At 32.8% G+C, this 20561-nt stretch overlaps 2 protein-coding genes across 2 annotated transcripts; one reads left to right on the plus strand and one right to left on the minus strand.

Moving 5' to 3' along the window:
- Window positions 1–3582: 3582 nt before the first annotated feature.
- On the plus strand, window positions 3583–10767 carry LOC120166749. Its single transcript, XM_039175960.1, has 8 exons — window positions 3583–3775; window positions 4966–5427; window positions 5579–5759; window positions 6526–6823; window positions 7601–7673; window positions 8674–8764; window positions 10153–10232; window positions 10377–10767. Exons 1-8 carry the CDS (start codon window positions 3704–3706, stop codon window positions 10536–10538), a joined length of 1419 nt encoding a protein of 472 aa, XP_039031891.1. The 5' UTR covers window positions 3583–3703; the 3' UTR covers window positions 10539–10767.
- A 2758-nt stretch (window positions 10768–13525) lies between these two features.
- On the minus strand, window positions 13526–19735 carry LOC120166723 (DEAD-box ATP-dependent RNA helicase 53, mitochondrial-like). Its single transcript, XM_039175944.1, has 7 exons — window positions 19295–19735; window positions 18909–19036; window positions 17805–18216; window positions 17457–17555; window positions 17057–17281; window positions 16116–16268; window positions 13526–13891 (listed from the first exon to the last, which is right to left on the minus strand). Exons 1-7 carry the CDS (start codon window positions 19664–19666, stop codon window positions 13559–13561), a joined length of 1722 nt encoding a protein of 573 aa, XP_039031875.1. The 5' UTR covers window positions 19667–19735; the 3' UTR covers window positions 13526–13558.
- Window positions 19736–20561: the final 826 nt, after the last annotated feature.

Raw genomic sequence — 20561 nt, forward strand, 5'->3', positions numbered from 1 at the left:
AAAATTATTAACAAATTTTAAACATATTTAAAGGTGAAAACGAATAAACAAATTTATTAATTATCAATGATTTTTTATACAATTAAATATTGAGTACAAAAACTTAAATAAATAAATTTATTACTTATATTTGCACACTTCTTTCCGATGTTGAGGAGTGGTAGAATAATAATGACGAGGTGCTCGTCGATTTTGTCGTGGTCGTCCACCTTCGTCATTTTCGTCTTCTTTCGGTTCCGATGTACTGAACATTACTCCACCACTTTGATTTACATTTTCGGGTGAAAACGATGGAGTATTCAAGATATTATCATTGACGTCATCACCTCAAATTTAGATTGTTTGTATTGAAGAATATGATCACATGGACCTCTTTCTTCCAGTTTTGAGGAAAATTGTTGTGAAGGTGTCACTTGATCCCACCCAAGTCCTTGCCACTTCATTCGACTCTCCATGGATGGTTGATATGCACCATATACATCATAACTTTCTTGCGACGAATAATAATTGACGGAAGCATAAGATGAAGATGTTGACGAAGATGATGATTTTTTTCTCCATATTTTGCCTTCATTATTTCCCACTCGGATCGCTCCTCCGGCGTTGTCAAGTATGGTTTCCCATTTGCTTCATAATTTTGGAGGTAGGGAGACACATTGAAATAAAAATCTTCGGGTTGTACCTTAGAACGATTAGACAATCGTAAATGTCAATTTTCCTATTACTATATGAATATAGCATGTTTCCTCGGTAAATCTTCGCTATGCTTCCCACACACGTCTATTTTATGCAAATCGTCAATGTTAAATATAGACATTTCTATCGGTTGGAAAAACCCAAATTGTCGCAATACTCTATCGGCGACATGGATCTCAATAATTGTGAAATGGAGCAATGGTGTTACGACAAACCATGTCTCCGCTCCTTCAAAGAACATTGGCGGTAGACACCATTGGATATCCGACTCATAATAGCCATCCAATTAAAATGTCAAAAATATTATGTTAGTATAATTAAATAATTAATATTACAAATTTAAAGTTAATGCAAAAAATATTAAAATTTATCGCATGTCTACCACGATATCAGTCCTCATCCGAATATCTACTTTGGTTGCACCTGACAACTTTGTATCTGTTATTCGGTGTCACCATTTAAAATAATACATTATTTATTGTCATTTTCAAAATATTTAAATAAATATTATAAAATATCAAAACTTTAAACATATGAATTTACCTTACGGCGAGAGAAAACTCCATAGGAGCGGATGTAATAGGCGTCATAAACGGGAGACGATATCATACTCATGATTGGAGCAAAACTAAATAACCCGCTACATTTGATTTTTTCCTCTAACGACTATGGTCGCCTTGCAGGGTTTATAATACAAAAAAGTCAAAATTGCATAACTCCAACTATATTAGCGACATACAACGAAATCCTCCATTACTGGACCAAATTACCTGATTTATCCGGTAGCAAGATCCCTCAAATCAACATCATAAGATATGCTCGAGCTGTATTTATCACCTCTTGCTCCGTTGATTGTTCATATACTCTAATTTCTTTTTCCAACCACGTCATTTGTATCTGCAACCCATCAATGATATTGACTGGAGCCTTATTTCTCAATAAATTTGAAATAACAACATTTAGCGAATAAGTTTCGGCATCCAAAGCTCAATCAACGCTGATATCAATGTCGACTCACCTTAAATCCGCGAAGAAACTTCGCTCCATATAATCTGGATTGTGAAAATATATCATCATCCGCTCATGTGGTTCTTCATTCCTCGATGACGAATAACTCGTTCTTCTCGCTATAATTTGAAAATAAATTATTTAAAATAATTACATAAATAATTATTATTAATACTATAATTTTGTCAAAACTAAAATGAAATAAAACAAATTAAATTTACCGTAGTCAACTCTGTCGATGAAATATTAACATCATCAAGACGTAACATTTCTTCTATTGAGATCATTTCAACACAAAAGTTTTTACTCTCAATAGAATGTTTGATTCTAAGTGAAAAATAAATCTAATCCAAACCTCTATTTATACTACTTTATCCAACGGCTATAAACGACTAGTTTTTTCAAATTGAAAATAGCCGTTGGAACTCGGCGTCACAAGTTCTATTGAATTTTTTAAAGAAAATTTGACCGTTCAACAATGGTCAATCCAACAGTCAACAAATTCAAAATTATACCTGTTGAAACTCGTCACACCGACATGACTAGTTCCTTTTGCATTAAATAATATATTTTTTTCAATGTTTTTAAAAATTAAAAATAAATTATTGGGACTCTTCACGTGGGCATGATGAGTCCCTTAGGATATATTAAATATATTCGAGTAGTGGGATCCACGTGACACGACCCATTAAAAAATATATCCCATGGCACTATAGCATTTGTCGTAGATCCCAAAATAAATTTCCTGTTGTCCTATTAGGCCAAATAATCCACCCGCCTGAATTATTGGGCTAAAAATTCCCAAAAGTTATCGGTTAGCATTTTTTTTAGATTTTAAATTTAATACTCATTAAGAATAAAATTTATCTTCTCTCTCCCCTTAAATAAGAATCGTTCCAAAAAATATATATATTACCATCTCATGGTGTGTATATTTTAAGCAAAAAGATATATGAGGTATTTGTACTTAAAAAAATCAAAGTAACCCTTAAATAATTTTTACATTCAATTTGACCCTCTAACTCAAAAAATAAATTTAATAGGTCATTTAACCAATATTTTTTTATCTTTGACTGTTACGGTGCTAACGAGACAAATGAACTAAATTGATTTTTTTATCTTGTTCAATGGACAAATTAATTTTTTAAAAATTCAGAGACTTATTTAATATTTTTAAAAATAAAATTACTTTAAATTTAAATATAAAATATAAAAATATTCAAAAAATTAAATTACTAAAAAATAAATTTATATTAAAAATGCTAAAATTATTATTGAAAGTTTTAAAAAACTAAATATATATTATAACTATAAAATAATTATTTATAAATTATTAAAAATTTTAAAATATATATATATACATAATATTATAGATATAATGACAATATAATCTCTTATTATTTATATAAATAGTCATTTTAGAAAAAAAATACTAATCAACATATGTTACTTAAGATAATTATTGACCTGATATAAGATAATTATTGACCTGATATTTTTTCAAAATTTAAAATTTTAATTATAACATAAATAATAATATTTAATTATTAAATTAAATTCTGTTATTAATTATTATATTACATAAGTTGTATATCTAATTTATCTTTGATTTTATTTTAAATATCTGAAATTTAGTCATAAATACTGAGAGAGAGACATCAATAGTATATAAATATGAATTGAAAGAAGAACAGTACAGTTGCTTCCCTCGGAAAAAGCACTGACCAACTTTGACTAGGCATAGTCATGATTCATGGCGGCTTATTGCTTTTGCGGAAATAGGAATAAATTTATTAATCATATTTTAAATATTTAAATATTTTATATAAAATATTATTTAGTAACTGTTGGAAGCATGAGTGGTCTATTTAGGAGTGAAGATGAAGGAAACGGAGTTTTTTTTTTTCTTTTGTTTTTAAAAAAATTGAATTCAAGCAAACTGCAAAATTTTGCTTGATAAATCGTTTTATATTTTACCATTGTGTTGAAAGAGGAGGTGATGGAGATTTCAGTTGCTGAACATCAACGCAGTGAAGCATCTTCTTCATCAGATCCTTCACATAATTCTCAGGTTTTTCTTTTTTCTTCTTTGTTTTCAAGAAATGGAAACTGTTATTGTTTTTTTTTTCTCACAAATCCAATTCCCAAGTAATTCTTTTATTTATATATTTGTAATCATTTGATATAGTTTTAGTGAAGCTCGACTGGGTTTAGCTTGCAAATTGATTTGTTTCCTTGTTGATCATGGCTTTTTTTGTTATTATTATTATTATTATTTTCCTTTTTATTTTCACAATATTACAGAGTAGATTAGATGAGCCAAAGGTTTGATCTATTTAAACCTTGTTAGTCGTTAGTGTGCGCCATTCTCAATTAGGCTTAATGCTGTGGGGTTTATTTGAAGATTGATGCTATTCTCCCCCCCCCCCCCACTTTCCACCTGTTTACTGCTGGTGTGTGTGAGTGGTGAAATAACAATTTTATGAGGGGGGTTTTGTGTGTGTATTTGGAGGATGACTTGTTGCATGAGGCTGTACTAGAATATCTATTTCATTATATTTAGAATACCTACAATCTATAGAATTTCCTAAAATATGACTCAAATTTTGCTCGGAAACCTTGCCATTGCCATGTGATTTTTCCATGCAGTGGTTTATCTGAATTTCTTTGTCACCGGAAGCAGTGTATATTTTTATCATTTATCAGTGTTGTGCCTGCAAGGGTATTCGTTGAAAGAACAAATCTATAGGAGAAGTGTCCAACCCACATACCAACTGTAAAAACTGTAGTTTATAGTATCACTTTCAGATTCAAAGAACGTGGTCTATTTATTTTATTTATACCTGAATATTGATTGTTATATCAATATCATAGTCATTAATTTAAATAGTGAGGTGATGTTAGGCTGCCATTGTGAAGTTTCGTCTTTCTCTGTCATCTGCATTCTCCAATTGATTGTAATAGCATTTGTTACGCCTGCAGCCACAATAAATATGACAACCAAAAGTGCATCTGGGACCACAATTTAAATGTGACAACCAAAAATGCATCCGAAACTGAAACTTAAATCCTTGATGTAACTATATGTTAAGCTTCTTCTTAGAAACACTTTATTACGGGGCGGTAGGTTTGTGTAGTTTCATATAACATGTGCTTTGCTGTTGAAGTGATGTTTGTAGCTTTTGATTTCATTTATTCTCTTTACAACTCATTGTTGCTGGGTACAGTTTGATAGTTATGGAGAGTTGTGATGGATTGTAGGTATGCATTGAAATGGACAAAAGAATAGAAGCCTCGATTCATCAGACTAGACGCCCAAATCTCTCCTCTTTGCAGATACCTTTGAGGTCTTTGGAAAGTTCCTTCTACGATTTTACATCTGTAGATATTCCTTCTGACCCAAGTCCTAGCTCGACAAAAGCGGGATTGCCTCCTAGACCCCATTCAGCTAAAATCAGATCCTCTGTTAGAAATCTTCTTCCACAAGGCAGCTTTAGGGTAAACAATTTTTGCCAAAAAGGTGAGAAGATGGTTCTTATAGTTCCAGAGACACCTCCTTCTAATTGTTCGTTGGAGAAGCCTTCCACTTCAAGATCATTTTCTCTCAACAAAGTTTTGTTCCCTTCAACAAAGGTAGCACATTCTTTACCAGTTACACCAATTGCGTATTCAGGTCCAAAGCCTATACCAGAAAGACATATAGATGCTCAGTCTACTGTTACTGTAAGTGCTTTTTGTCTCATTTTCTATTTAGTTCCAGTGTTTATTGATGCTTTATGGTCATTTAAGATGCAATTAGGAATTCACTGCATAAATGTGTATGCCGCTAAATATTTGTTTATGCTATTTAAAAAGGATGTTCTTTTGCCTACAGAACTCAGTAGTTCAGCAGCGCATGAGTATGGCACGCTCATTGTCAGTACCAGTTAATGTTAAACCTAGAAGTTTAAGACGAGCAGACTCTGGACGAGGTTTGGTCCGTGTAATTTCAGCAACCCCACGTCCTACTGCACTTGAGGGTGCCTTGCCAAATGATGCCCCATCAACAGAAATAAGTAGGTGCTAATTTTCTTATTTTTGAATTTTAATCAATAGCTTCAGTTTGTAGACTAATTTTATGCGATTTTCAAATATTCGACTCTTTACAAAATATTCAATACTAGGTTTTTCTTTCTTTAACTTTCCTCCCACTTGTATGAAAACTATTTTAGTTACAATTGGATTTGTTCTCCTTTTGTGTCAAATTTGATGTTCTAGAATGGACTTTAAATGAGTGTGTTCCTATGGTGGGAGCTATTGCATGTTTGCATTGAAACCTCCTGATTATTTTTTTTCCTTCTTCATACCTGCATCTTTAGTTGGTCTTGCTAATTCTTGTCTGGTTTCACCCAAGTAAATTCTAGAGATGCTTTGGTTGCTTCATTCAAGCAACTTATGAAATCAGGTTCTGAATACCATATGGTAAAATGTTTTAAGGATATATTGAACTATTTCTTTGGAGCTTTATTTTATTCTGGTCTTTGACACAGCTTAATATAATCCTGTTATGTCCATGCTTGAGGTGCTTTGTTATCTGACCAGTGTCATTTGATTACAAGTGTTTGTGGTGCTTTATTCTATAATTGCGGTGCTTTATTCTATGATTGCATCATCAGTCTTTACTGCTTAACTTTTTGTACTTTAATAAGTCAATGTATGGCCATTTGAGGCCCGGTCTACTAATATTTTATCCTATCTGCTTATCACTTTTACCTTACTATTGACATGTTATCAGCTAGTGAAGATGCAGGTATAACTTACAATCTTTTGTCATGTTCTCAGCTAGTGAAGATGCAGGTGAAGACATTCCCGAAGAAGCAGCAGTATGCAGGATTTGCTTGGTTGAGCTGGGTGAAGGAGGCGAGACACTGAAGATGGAGTGTAGCTGTAAAGGAGAGCTTGCACTTGCTCACAAAGACTGTGCTGTGAAGTGGTTTAGCATCAAGGGAAACAAGACATGTGATGTGTGTAAGCAAGATGTTCAGAATCTCCCTGTAACTTTATTAAAAATGAATGATCCAAGGATTGTTATCAGACGACCTCCGACTGTGCCACAGCAGGCTCAAGTTGCTGGTTACAGGCAAGTTTTCGTTTTCAAAGTTTTTGATAACTTTGGTTCTTAAGTGCTTGTTGTAGGTCTGATATACAAATCCTCAAACTGTTATTTTGATTGGAAGCCTTCATGATTTCTTTTGGATTTATATTTGTTTAGATAGCAAAGGTATTTTGGTAGTTTTGTGTTTAGTGAAATCAGGGCGTTTACCTAGTAAGTTATTATGCACTCCGTTTGGTTTGTTATCTTTAGTCAATTTTCCATACAAACTGTGTGAGTGAAAGAGAAGAAAGATAGCAAACCTATCTGGGTAGTTCTGGTGTAGTTTTTTTTCCTTGTTTAATGACAGATTGGAGTTAGGGTTCTGGAAGGCAAAACTAAGAAGAACCTTTAAGGTATTTTAAACATTTTTCTGTAAGGCTTATGATACTTCTGTAAAAATACGTGACTTTATGATGCCCATGTTAGTGGAGAAAGGAAGGCCATAGAATAATGAGATTCAAACTTCTAAATATCCAATTTAAAACTATATTTTTATATGAACCAAATCTGGTACTGAATATTTTCATAATGAAATAATAAGGCCATTTAACCAGTTCCATTTTAAAAGGGCTGTTTTCTCTTTGTAATTACAATGTGTATACTGCATATTCATTCAGTTACGTAAGCAACCAAACTGAAGAAGATAATCAGTTTTGGTTCATTATGAGCAGTCTACATCTGTAATATCTATGTTCCTATTTTTTGCATACATAAATTGATTTCAGATCTAATAAAGCAGTGTTCCACTTGTCTGATCAATAGGCTCTGGCAGGATATACCAGTTCTTGTCATGGTCAGCATACTGGCTTACTTCTGTTTCCTGGAACAACTTCTGGTAACATTCACTTATATATGTTGTGCTGTGCCACTTGTTTATTTATTTATTTTGCAATAGCATCCGTCAGATGGTTCATAATTCTTATCACTATTTTATGATATCTAGTTATATTATAGAACATGTGTCGCAACTAAGACAATATTTTCTTGCTTCCAAAAGAATCAAATAACTTCTGATTCCCTGCACTGCCAACTAAATTCAATGCTTTCTCACTGGTTTATCATTATTTATGGATAAAAAACTAATCTAAGTCTAAAACTGATTTGAAAAGCAATGATAAATACACCCTAATCTTGTTTTGCTTTCAAAAGAATCAAATCACCTGAATACTTCTGATTCCCTGCACTGCCAACGAAATTCAATACTCTCTCACTGCATATATTGGTAGTGTTTCTGTATGCATATGAACCCAGGATTCTGCAAGAAAATTCCGTACTTAAACCTGGATGAAGTCACGAAAATATCACTATATCTTTCTTTGTAAGTTTGACCTGTAAAAAGGTCTGCTTAATATGGTAGAACTTTTTTAATCATGATGATGTTATTGCCCAACCTAAATTTAAGCTTAGTGTGTCTACCTAGATCTTTCATGTCACATTCCTTTCCAGCAAGACTGTTTGATTCTTTGCTTCCAAAGGTCTGTGCTTCTCAAACATTAAGCTAAGTAGCTGACTACTAGGTCCATAGTTGTTTTTCATCCTAAAAAAATTTCTAAAACATCAAAGAACTTTCCCTCAAATAAAATATTTTCTCGCCGCATAATGATGTTTCTTGTTGTTGCAATAAGTATTTTTTTTTATTTGAAACAATTCTATAGCTGTTATAAAAATTCTGATGTCAAGAGGCTACCATAAGAAGTCTGAACATGCATGGTTCATTTTTAAGCTTTTATATCTGCGTATTTTGGGCATTTTCTTCCATTTTAAAGTTAGCTTTTAACAATTTTCTTTTACTGTTCAAGTTGATTTATGGTTTTAAAAATTTTCAACATATGTAGGTGTCTAATTTGGGTGCACGTGCTCTAGCCATCTCATTACCCTTCTCCTGTGCTTTAGGTCTTCTTTCCTCTTCGATTGCTGCCACAATGGGTGAGTATGTCATTTCTTGATTGGAAAAAATGTACGAGTCATACACATTGCGAAAAATGTAAAACTTTATAGTGGTGCTTCCTTGGTATTTCTGTTGCTCCTGGTTGCCAGGGGCACATGCAAGGGGAAGGCAATGCCACTACCCTCACCCCCAATTGGAATAATTTCTTTAGTATTTTAAGATTTTTGAAATTGTAATTTAGTATAATGGTGAAATTGTACTCCCTCCCTCTTCATACAACTTTTGGCTTCGCCCCTCCTGGAGGGTCGAGCTTTTGATCTAGTTGAGTAGAGTCAAAAAGTTTTGAGTGAGTTGACGAATCCTATTTTATAACTTAAACTTGATTTGAAATTTTTTCGAGTTGAGTTTTCGAGTTTCTGTTTAATTTAATTGCAAAGATTTATAATATTATGATACTATTTGATTCCAATTTAAATGGTTTTTTTTATAACCATATACAATACATATATATTTTTTCGTATGTGATATACATATATCATACAAAGTCGAGGAAATCGGCTCAAACTTGAAGACCAAGCCACTAATTACTAAAAATTTCGAGTTATTCGAGTTGTATTTTATAACTCAACTTGAACTTGAAAATTTTTCGAGTCGAGTTTATGAAATTACAACTCAAAGTAAATTCGAATCTAGTTTCTTGAGTTGAGTTGAAAAAATTGATTTTTCGACTCAAGTCGAGTTTTGCTCACCCCAACTCCTGATTGTGTCACACCTAATTCGTGTTAAAAGAAAAATTGGTGTATCAGATTGGTAGTCCAACTGTCATTAGCAATTCACCTGTCTGGTTCAGTACCCGGATATTAACATGTTGCCATTTACGGACATTAGTTCTATTTTATTTTTAAAATTTTGTCACCATGATAAGATCTCCTGGGTCAGTGTTGCTAATGAAAACATCTAGGGCATGCGTGAGTCTTGCGCATTTGCATAAAACAACAAAAGTGCCTCAAACCCTTTAAATTCCATAGACAACTAAAGTTGCATGAAATCCTCTAGGAAGGAAATATTTTCTCCTTTGCTGAGGTTTATTCGTTATTTTTGTTTTATGAAATTTTACTTAAACATCATTCTGCATAGCAATTTGACTATGTTACTCTGTTGTAACAGTTTTGAGATATCTACTTTACCCAGTACCAAAAAAAAAAAAAAGACAGCTTATATGTTATGTTTTGATGTCAAATATGTCAATTAGAGAAACCAAACAAAACAGTGAACTAGCTAACATAATTACTTTTTATGTAGACAATCAAATCTCATAAAACTCGAACTTCGTTCCAATTCTTGTTTCCCTTGAGCTTCCTGTAGCTTCCACCACTATTTTTTTCGTTGCCTAAAGTAGCTAAATTTCAGCATCTGATGATGGCAGTGAGCAGGAGTTACATATGGGCATATGCTTCGTTCCAGTTTGCAACGGTCATCCTGTTTGCCCATATCTTTTATACAGTAGTGAGTTTAAATCCGATTTCTTAAGCAATGATCTACTGTATAATGTATTACTATTCCTTTTGCTTCAATTATCAGCGGCATCAATTTGCTCCGATGGGATGAATCGGAGTAAAGCTCCTAATGTACTTCCCTTGATTTTTGTAGCTTGCTGTGAACCCAATTCTCTCAGTCCTCCTTTCGTCATTCACTGGGTTTAGTATTGCAATTAGTACAAATTCTCTTCTCGTGGAATACCTTAGATGGCGATTAAGACGACGAACAGAACCCCGCCAACAGCAGCAGATTAACGCAACCTTGCAGCAATGACCAGCAATGTTAGATCCAGTTGTAGCAAGAAACCAATTATGTAAGTCGTTGTCTTTATCTTCGGTTTGCCTATGCTGCATGTCATTTTGCCATATGTCTGTCTCTATGTATGCATACACATGTATATGTATGGTGAGAAGTTTGAATCCCAGTTCAAGTTTAGTTAATTGAGCTGTAAATTTAGGCAGGCGTGAAGACACGAAAAGCTTTTTGGTCTTGAAACTAGCTTCGAATTTTCGTAATTAGAGCATGTTGTTCGACATTTTCTCAAGTTACATGTTGTATGATTCAACATGGTTTTTAGGGAAGCTGTTAACCTTTATTTTATGGAGCCAATGATTGTTTTATTTTAAACTTTTGGTATCCGTCTTCCAAAAGGAAATCATTGAGACTGCTTTGAATTATTTTCTTTTATTTTGATTGTTGATTTGTATCCCTCACCCTCGAGAAATTATTTGATGGATCCGATTCACCATGTCATCCATGGCTATTTTTAAAGTAATTTCCATAAAACTATCCACTCCTTATTTACATATAGGAAAGTGGTGAGGATTCACCTTGAAAGAAGAAGAAATAAACAGAAACGGATCTTATTGATTGAGATCAAGGATGACGAGGTGAGTCAGATCCGTCTAATAATTTTTCCTCACAATTGCACATTGGGTGTTACATTTGAAGCTTGGCAGATCCAAGCATCCACATTGTATTTTACCACAAGTGGAAACTCTTAAATATTATCCTTCAGCAAACTCTTAAATCAATGCACAATATCAATTTAGAAGAGCCATTATATTTATTCTAGTAAAAATGATACAAAAGTCGAAATTATATTTTTTTAGGGTAGACTGCTCAAAATTACCCAACTTTCATTACACTATTAATTTATTAACAAAAAATTCTTACAATCGAGTCACTCAAACTGTTATAACATTATCAATTTCGTCACGGACATTAAAAAAAGATTCATTTCAGTCACCAGTCAGTATCGAATTGACCACAAAATGAGAGAAAAAATAAGTTTAAAGATTAGGATTTGAAGCACAAGCCTTTTAAAATACAACCATCACAACAAACTAATGTATTTGCTGTAAAATTGAGAATAATTAGTTTTAAGATTAAATTTAAGTATATTTATTTTATAGAAATATACTAATTATGATATTCCTTAATTTGAATTAATGTTTTCATCGTGGATTATAACATGACCAGAAAATAAAAGTTGAGTAATTCACAGAAAAACGCAAAAGAAGAGAAAAACGTTGTTAGTGGCTCCCTCCTCTAAAATCCCTAGAGAATGCTCAATGTTTCACAAGGCCTTTTAGGGTTTGAACACGACTCAAGATAATAGATCTCTTTTAGATATGATTTTGGGTGTCTTGAAGACAGATGCGTCACAGTCATGGTAATGGTCATAGTCACTTGCTGTTGTAACAAGTGGTTCCAGGTTGGATTTTACAGTGTCATTTTGGACCATAGCGAGAGCTGAATTCCCGTTAAATCATATTGCGCTTCACATTTCTTCTAAATGAAAATTAAAGAATGATGAGAAAATATTTTTTCAAAGACTCATAATGGTAAAAATTGATTATCTACGTAATAAGTCGATTGGACATAATTAATAACTATACTCTTATTAAGGTTGATATATATTGTATTTGATGTATGATAATATAGAACATTACTTTACATATTATTGGACTGCTCTACTTGTAGTCGCGTCCCTAGAACCTTGAACTAGAAATCGTATGGCCTGAGTCAGCAAGAATAATCTAATCAGAAAGATTAAGATCAAAATGCAAGAGTAACAAGATCTTTGAAAGAGAATAGCTCACAACAAAGAACAAGTGAATTTGAGAAAATACTAGGTTTTATTACTCAAAACTGAAGTGAAAAAATGAGGTGGGAATACGCCTCTATTTATAGTTGAAGCTCCCTACATTCAACGGTTGAAACTGAATTATATAATGGCTAAGATTAAAAGGAAATCTTATATAAATCTTAACATTAACTTAATTTTGAATTCAAACTAAAGATGGTTATTCTAAATTAAAAATTATTAGATAAAAGAAAGGAATTATTAAAAAAAACGGACCAACTTAGCTAGAGTGCCCATGATGGTCTTGAAGCTCCTATGGTGGCCCAGGGTGGTGCTGGTGGAGTCTTAAGGTGGCCCAAGAGGGTCTGGAGGCGTCCTAGCTGGTCAGCTCACGGACTGACAGTCTGTGACAGAATACTAATCATGTTGATGGAAAAAAAATACAAGTATTATCTTCCCAATATTTTACGCCTGTCATTGGAAAATATAATGCACATGAAAAAACAAAGTTATCATTGGCCACAACAGCCTGTTTATAACAACCTAGCAAATGTATGAAGCTGTCATGGAGTGGTGCCGTCTTCCCAGCCATTCCAAAATAGAAGCACATGAAAACCAAAAAAGGTATGATAGGCCACAACCACCGATTGATAACAAACATAGCAAAGGGGAAAGTGTAAGAAGTCAGCATCTTAGCAGTCTAGCATGTGTAAGTAATCAAATAGACATAGCACCTGATAAAAGAATAATGTTTATGCATTGAATGCACATATGCTATCAAAAGAAGGGTGATGGAGCAAAATGAAGGTTGAGCCTCATACAACAGCCGAACTTTATAATTCTATTAATGAAGAAAACACATTACCTTCCACCAAATTATAAAATGATTAACTACATCATGAAGGCATTAGTGTTTTTATCAATGAAAATCATTTATAGACTACTTGGCGTCAGCCAAACAAAGGCCCCAAAAGAAAATATAATTCATTATCATTGCAAGCAAAATGACCAACTAAATCATGACAAATTAGTGTTCTTTATCGATGAAAATCATTTATAGGCAGGTGTCGGCCAGAAAAAGGCTTAGCCATTTCCATATTATAAGCTAATCATATATTTACTTAACATGTATATATTGCAGGCTCTTCCATGAGCTCAAGTTTGGATAAGAACCGTACCATGGACCGACTTATCAATTTCACATTCAAAGCAGTGGTAGTTTTCTACTACAACACAAGAAACCAAGAGCTGAAAATTGACCAGAGTTTCCAGACCGATTATTAGAACCAAAGCGACTAGAGCTACACCCTGCAAAGCCACCCATCTCATCAGAAAATTGACCAAAATTACGACCAAATTCAGGTCCCGTGTTGCCTCCAGGACGGCCAAATCCATACTCCTGCTGCCTAACAGAATGGACAAAACCCATATCTTTGTATCTGCGATCTCGTGTACCTCCATATGACCCAAATCGACCACCAAAACCAATCTCATTGAACAAGTAGGTGCTCCCAACTTCAACCTCAATCCTAGGAAGCTACAATAATGTAATAAACGATTAGCTTATAAGCTCAGTCCACGAAAACATAAAAAGTAATAAAGCAATAAATGTCTACTCCATGAATATCTTTAAGGTACGATACTCGTACAATCATAAACGTGGAAATTTGTTTATTGTGTATATTCACATCAACAAATATGACTACAATTGACGTCATTAAATCATTCAAACCAGTATCCCCCAACTGAAATTGGATCAGAATGTGTATCAGCAAGAACAGAAAATTTACTAAAAACGAAATGTTTTATAGCCAAACAACAAGTTTATCATCCCTGTACAACAGAAACTAGCATGTTCAACAGATTCAAATTAATACTTTAAGCATCAATCTAAGACAGTGATCCATTTTGAAACATCACAAACCTCCTATGAGACTCGATTGCATGGCTAACAAACAGTCCCAAATATTTCCACCTTCCTCACAAACTAAGGGTCCGTTTGTTTCACTGAAAACATTTTACGGAAAAAGTTTTCTGTAAAATAAATTAAATTTTTTGAAAAATGTTTTACGGTATTTGAAAGAGGTTGTGTAAACCATTTTCCACTAGTTGATGAATTTTTTAAAAATTATTTATTATAAATATTAAATACAATAAATACTATTATTTATCATAAAAAACTTAATATTATTATTTTTGAAATATTTATTTATTTATTTACTATTAAAATATTATTTCTATAATTTTATTAATAAAAATATTAAGATTAGTACATTCTATTGAAATAAAAATATTAAAAATTATATTAATTATTTATTAAAATAATAATATTGTATTATATTTTAAAAAGCATTAATCAATATATTTTAAATATTTTATTAAAATATTAAATACATAAATAATATTATTCATTATTAATAATTTAATAATATTATTTCTATAAAATTAATAGATAATATAAATTATATTAATAATATATTATTAAAATAAAAATATAATATCTTATATTATTATAGTATAATTGAATATATTATTATAATATTAAAAAATATAATATTATATTATTATAAATATTAATAAGTATATTATAAATATTTTAATAATTAATATTTTAATTAAAATGATATTAAAACATTATATTAATATTAAATTCATAAAATAAAATTATTTGGAGCATTTATTCTTTGAATTGAAAAGTTTGGAAAATGACTTACGGAAAAATCAGACCGTAGGTCATTTTCCAGAAAATACAAAGGAAATTCTATTGACCAAGAATATTTTACATTGACCAACCAATTTTCCTCCCGCCAAACACTGGAAAATGAGGAAAACGTTTTCCAGAAAATATTTTACGTGAAACAAACATTCCCTAGTTGTCAACCTTATGCCAATTCCCTCAAGAATATGTGGTGAGACTTAGAGTTATGCAAACACTTAAAATTGTTTTCCCCAGAAAGAAATACCACTGTAACTCCCAAACAAACAAGGCGAATATACCATTCTCTTAACTATTTAAAAGCCAGATCATGTACTAAACCAATGAGGACCAGATCCAAATTGGAAAGGCAGTTCCAGATTTTCTTCTTTTTCTATGGTATCTTTCTTTATCTTACTTCACATTTTAGTGCTGACATTGGTTTTCACATGGTAAATAGTGTTCCCCTCTGGTGGAAAGAAACAAGGGTCTGGTAATGAGACCCTATAGACACTTGTTAAAGTTTATTACAAATCTATTTCGGGAAATTAACACCATTTAATGAGCTATTCTCACCAAATTCAAGGAGAAACATCACCTTAACAAATACCAATAGGAACTAAGTCACATTTATGAAGAAACAAAAGATCCCTTTCTTTAATTACCCGGGAAAATGACATTTGGATAAAAATGCTTAAAAATAAAAAACATACCAGCCAGTTTGAGCAGGAGCTGGCAAGTTCTTTGCTTCAAAGCCTATTATAATTAACCCCGAACAAGTATATAATGATAAAGATCAGCTAAAAGTAGTTTTGATACATAAAATACAAGAGGCTGAAATAGGTTTAACTTATAGGCCAGCTCCACTTCCAAAAGACTGAAAGAGTGTCAAAATTTAATTTTCTTTTGCCAACCCCAAGACAAGCTCTTTCACTTTAAATTTCAAATGTCCTTACTTTTCTAACATTCAATATCCCCTATACATATATGGATGTATCCTCCCAAATAAAAAACGAGAAAAGGGAAGGAAAACAACAAGCACATCACAAGGGATATAGTATACAACCTCAGAAAATCTGCATCCAACTTCTTGCTCAATAACCCTAACAGCCCTACTCTGCTCCTGGGTGTAGATAAGAATGGCACTACCTTTCCTTCCAGCACGGCCAGTTCGGTGAACAAAAGTTTCAGAAGTACTTGGAAGCTCATAATGTATTACCTGGGTGAGAATAAAAGAATAATAAAATACATTTCAAAAGTTCAATTAATGGGGGAAAAAAGTTGGTTGCTTGAAAAACAGTTCAACCATTCATTATATAAATTACTAACATCCAAGACCTGATACTATAAGCTTATGAGAAAATATGACCTCATATACTATTTTACAGTAACTTCAGCTAAACCATGAACTGTAGCAAACAAAATGGGAAAGGAAAGTAACAATATAGTGCAATTTGAGAATCCACAGTATCAATGCATGCAGAAGTCAAAGGACTTCTTCAAGATGACCCTAGAATATACAAGCACTTCCATTGTAGGTATAGTCATGGATTCCAAAAGAGAAATATTAGAAAAATCATCTCCATCACCAATAAATAACGGTATAATTATTTCCCTCATAGCTTTGTATTTTAAAAGAATTTGCATTATTTCAACACTTACAACTAGTACCCTATAATCCTGACATGGCCTATGTAATAGGTCAGCAAGAAATTACAAACAGAAAAGGCAGAATACTGAAACCAGCTACAACAAGCCATTAAATATTTTTTAGCAATAGTGATTAGGAAATCCATATATCATGTAGGCCACAACTTTTTCTAGGATTTCACATTATACAGCCAATAAGAAGTAGGTTATCCTTAAAATGGTACCGCATCTAAGATAACAACCAACAAGACGTGTAATAACAACTATAATGGGTAACAACAGAGATAGCTACAGTTTCTAACAAACCAAGCTAAAAAAGGGTAAGAACCTTGAAAAAGAATAACAACTAAAACCAACCAAGTCAACACTAGGTATGTCAAGACCACGAGCAGCAACATCAGTAGCAACTAAAATATTAAAACGCCCATCTCGGAAGCCTGAGAGGGTTCTCTCTCTCTGGAGTTGTGAAATATCACCATGCAATGCCTCACATTTAAAATTGCTTGCCATAGCATGTGCCAGTCGATCAGCATCACGCTTTGTTTGAGTGAAAACAATACACTTTCCTCCTTTTGCATGCTCCTGAGAGAAAAAAGACTTGATGATGAGAGAAAAAGAAATGATAATTGAGCAAGAACTATACGGACTGTGATTGAAATTGGTCCAAAACTGAAATTAAAAACAACGGAAATAAAAACCAAAAAAATAAAACTGACAAACAGAAAAAACAAACAAACTCTATTGTCGTGACCCTTACTGTTATTAGAGGACCAAGAATTGATGCTTTCCCATGCATATCAGCTGCAACTGAATACAAGGAAATTCCTTCTACCAACTTTTGATCAGAATCTCCAACCTGCAGATGCATATAAGTCACAAGAAATAACTATTCCTCTGTGTGTGTCTTTCTCACTTCAGCCTATCTTTGTCATAAAAAAATCAGCAGCAGCAAATGGAATCAGATTTCACAACTTTCAACATTACATGCATTGATTTTTAGATCCCTAAATTTCCATACTACAAACAAATTGTATGAACAAGTAACAAGAAGCAAGAAACAGTAAACATGAAGTTTGGGGATTGATGAGTATATATGAACACTAACCAGATCAATAGTTAATGGATTTTTCAACTGTTTCTGGGCAAGATTCCTGATCCAATTAGGCATTGTTGCAGAAAACATCATGCTTTGACAATTTACTGGTAGCCTCTCCAATAAGGTTTCAACATCCTCAGCAAATCCAACTTGAAGCATCTGATCAGCTTCATCAAGAACAAGAAATTGAACTTCTGTTAAGTTGAGAGCACCTCTCTTGAGCAAATCAATAATGCGTCCAGGTGTACCAACAGCTATATCAACACCGTAGTTAAGTTGCTTCATTTGGTTGGAAATTGGTGTACCCCCATAAACACAAATAGTATCCAAGTTGGGGGCAGACTCATGAAATTCCTTCTCAACTTGTTTGGCAAGTTCTCTTGTTGGTGCCAAAACCAAGCACAAGGGGTTTCTACCACGTCTGCTCATTTACACAAAATGACAGGTATGATTAAAATGGGAACAAAAACTGTCCAAATTCAAGAAACAAATCAATCATTTGTGTGAGTAAAAGAATCAAATTAAATCAATAAGGTTCTGTATGACTACTGGCTTGCTATTTTACCTTATGCCTCCTCAACGTTTGTTATTAAAACCTAAAAGAATTAAAAAGCTAAATCACAATAGTATCATATTATTACAATTTGATTTACATGAACAATGGCTAAAGCATAAAGCAAAATAACATTCCTGATAAAAGCAAAATAATAGATTGTGCAATGCAAAAGAGCCATTTATACAACCAAAGCCCTTTTTACGAGAATAGAAATGGGGAGAGGTGTGAGAAAGTATTGCATAATTACAAGATTGACTATCATGTTTAGATTTTAGATTTACCATCTTAACTTGCAAAATGATATAATGTTAAAATAATATATTTTTCATCTACATCCTTTTAATTTTTCAACACTGCTAATTGGGCAGAAATTATATTCCATTTTCTTTCAAAATTTTCATCATTCCTACCAAGCACAGCAATAGAAAGAAAATGTGTGTTTGCACATGTTTTCATCTCTTTTTCTCCTTAATGTTCTCCTTTCCCGATTTTCTGGCCTTTCATTTTTCCGTCCAAGCAAAGCCTAAGAGTAAGAGAAAGAAATAAAGTGCACAAACCCATATTGGGCATTGTATCTAATGATTTTATCCATGATAGGAATCCCAAAGGCAAGCGTTTTGCCCGTCCCTGTCTTAGCCCGTCCAATCATATCCCTTCCTTGCATTGCCGGTTCCAAAACTGCTCTCTACAGTAGAAAACAAACGAAAAATCCTCTCAGGAATATTAACTTCTAATATTTCTTTAAAAACTAAAGCCTAAAACAAAGGTATATAAGACTATACTTTAGGTACTTTAACTACCTATTTTGACAACAAAAAAAAATACTTTAGTTATATCTAATTTACCGAAATGACATGTTTAGCTAATTATTTCGACCAAAGGTATATAAGAATATACTTTAGGTACTTAATTATAACGTAAGCCAATATGTATATGATTTTACCTGAACAGGAAATAATTTGGTGATACCTCTATCTTTCAAAGAGGAAACAATCTCCGGAGCAATACCCAGATTAGAAATCTCAAGCCCGTCACCTCCTCCCTTCTCCTCATCATAATCCTCGACGGCACACTTCGCCTGCAAGCTCGGCGATACACTGAAACTCAACGTCCCGGATTGGGTGTGGAAACCACTTGCGGTGGAACCTAGAAAGGAAGAGAAGGGTTTGAATCTGTCAATAAAAAGAGGCTCACCATTTATGGCGGCGACTGAAGCTGCTGTTGAGTGGAAGTGGTTAAGAAGAGTTTGCAAGGAGACCGTCAATATTCGCCTGGAGGCTAAGGAAACTGTTCGTTTGGAAACGGTGATCATCATTTTCTTCTTCTCCGCAAATGGCCGGAGACGAGGATTTTAGAACTGCGAAGGAACTGAACTCCGGGGGTTTTTGAGCTGCTAATAAGGAAATTGGTTTATTTTGTACTGTAAACTTCTTATATGCTACTCACCTTTTCCCAGTTTCTAGTTTTATCATTCCCAGTTTCAAATTCCTGCATTTTTGTCCTTAATCCACAATTTTATTATATGATATCCGATTCGGTCCTCATGTTTTTTTAAATTCATATTTTGAAAAGAACAATTTATTAATAGACAAATAGATATTAAAAATAAATTTTTTGAACCACCTTATATTTTTTATAGTTACAGTTTAGCCCTCAATTCTGGATTAATTACAATGTAGTCTTTGATGTTGTGAAAAGTTACAATCTAATTCTTAATCATTATGCATCTCCTAAAATGTTTATTATTGATAATTTTAGCGTGTTTAGGCCTTAAAATAAATATGTGATATGTTATGTGTTTTAAATGTTTATTTGCTTTGGATTTTTTTTTTTATTTTTGATACATCTTCTATCTGATTCTCGATTAAATCGAGTTGAGAATGTTATACAGATCCTTAAAAAAACATTTAAAAAGTTCTTCATGGCATGTATATCATTTAGAGTTGGATCAATCTTTTCTTGAATCTATAGAATATATGCTCGATACGTCTAACAATCCTTACGATCGATTTCTCAACAACCACATATTTGATATATAACCTCTTTTTTCACTCATCATTATAAACTTTTTATCATATGTAGTATTAAGATTTATCTTCTTCGTGACATGCATGGATGAAGCTCTCCTCCTAAAATTTTGGTATATTGGATCATAACTCAGTCGTTGATGGCAGTTTAAATTAATCTAATGCTTGATTATTTTTTTATAC

Source organism: Hibiscus syriacus, unplaced genomic scaffold (genome assembly GCF_006381635.1).
Source record: "Hibiscus syriacus cultivar Baekdansim isolate YM2019G1 unplaced genomic scaffold, ASM638163v2 tig00111644_pilon, whole genome shotgun sequence".
NCBI classification, from domain to species: Eukaryota; Viridiplantae; Streptophyta; class Magnoliopsida; order Malvales; family Malvaceae; genus Hibiscus; species Hibiscus syriacus.

What these genes read in the sequence shown, in the direction of transcription:
- LOC120166749 (XM_039175960.1), top strand. Translation starts at nt 3,704, where the DNA reads ATGGAGATTTCAGTTGCTGAACATCAACGCAGTGAAGCATCTTCTTCA. An exon ending in ATGCTCAGTCTACTGTTACT is followed by an intron (nt 5,428 to 5,578) that starts GTAAGTGCTTTT and finishes TTTTGCCTACAG; the next exon opens with AACTCAGTAGTTCAGCAGCG. An exon ending in CCCATATCTTTTATACAGTA is followed by an intron (nt 10,233 to 10,376) that starts GTGAGTTTAAAT and finishes TGATTTTTGTAG; the next exon opens with CTTGCTGTGAACCCAATTCT.
- LOC120166723 (XM_039175944.1), bottom strand. Translation starts at nt 19,666, where the DNA reads ATGATGATCACCGTTTCCAAACGAACAGTTTCCTTAGCCTCCAGGCGA. An exon ending in AGATACAATGCCCAATATGG is followed by an intron (nt 18,217 to 18,908) that starts GTTTGTGCACTT and finishes GTAAATGAGCAG; the next exon opens with ACGTGGTAGAAACCCCTTGT. An exon ending in TTGGATGCAGATTTTCTGAG is followed by an intron (nt 13,892 to 16,115) that starts GTTGTATACTAT and finishes ACATTATTGTAG; the next exon opens with CTTCCTAGGATTGAGGTTGA.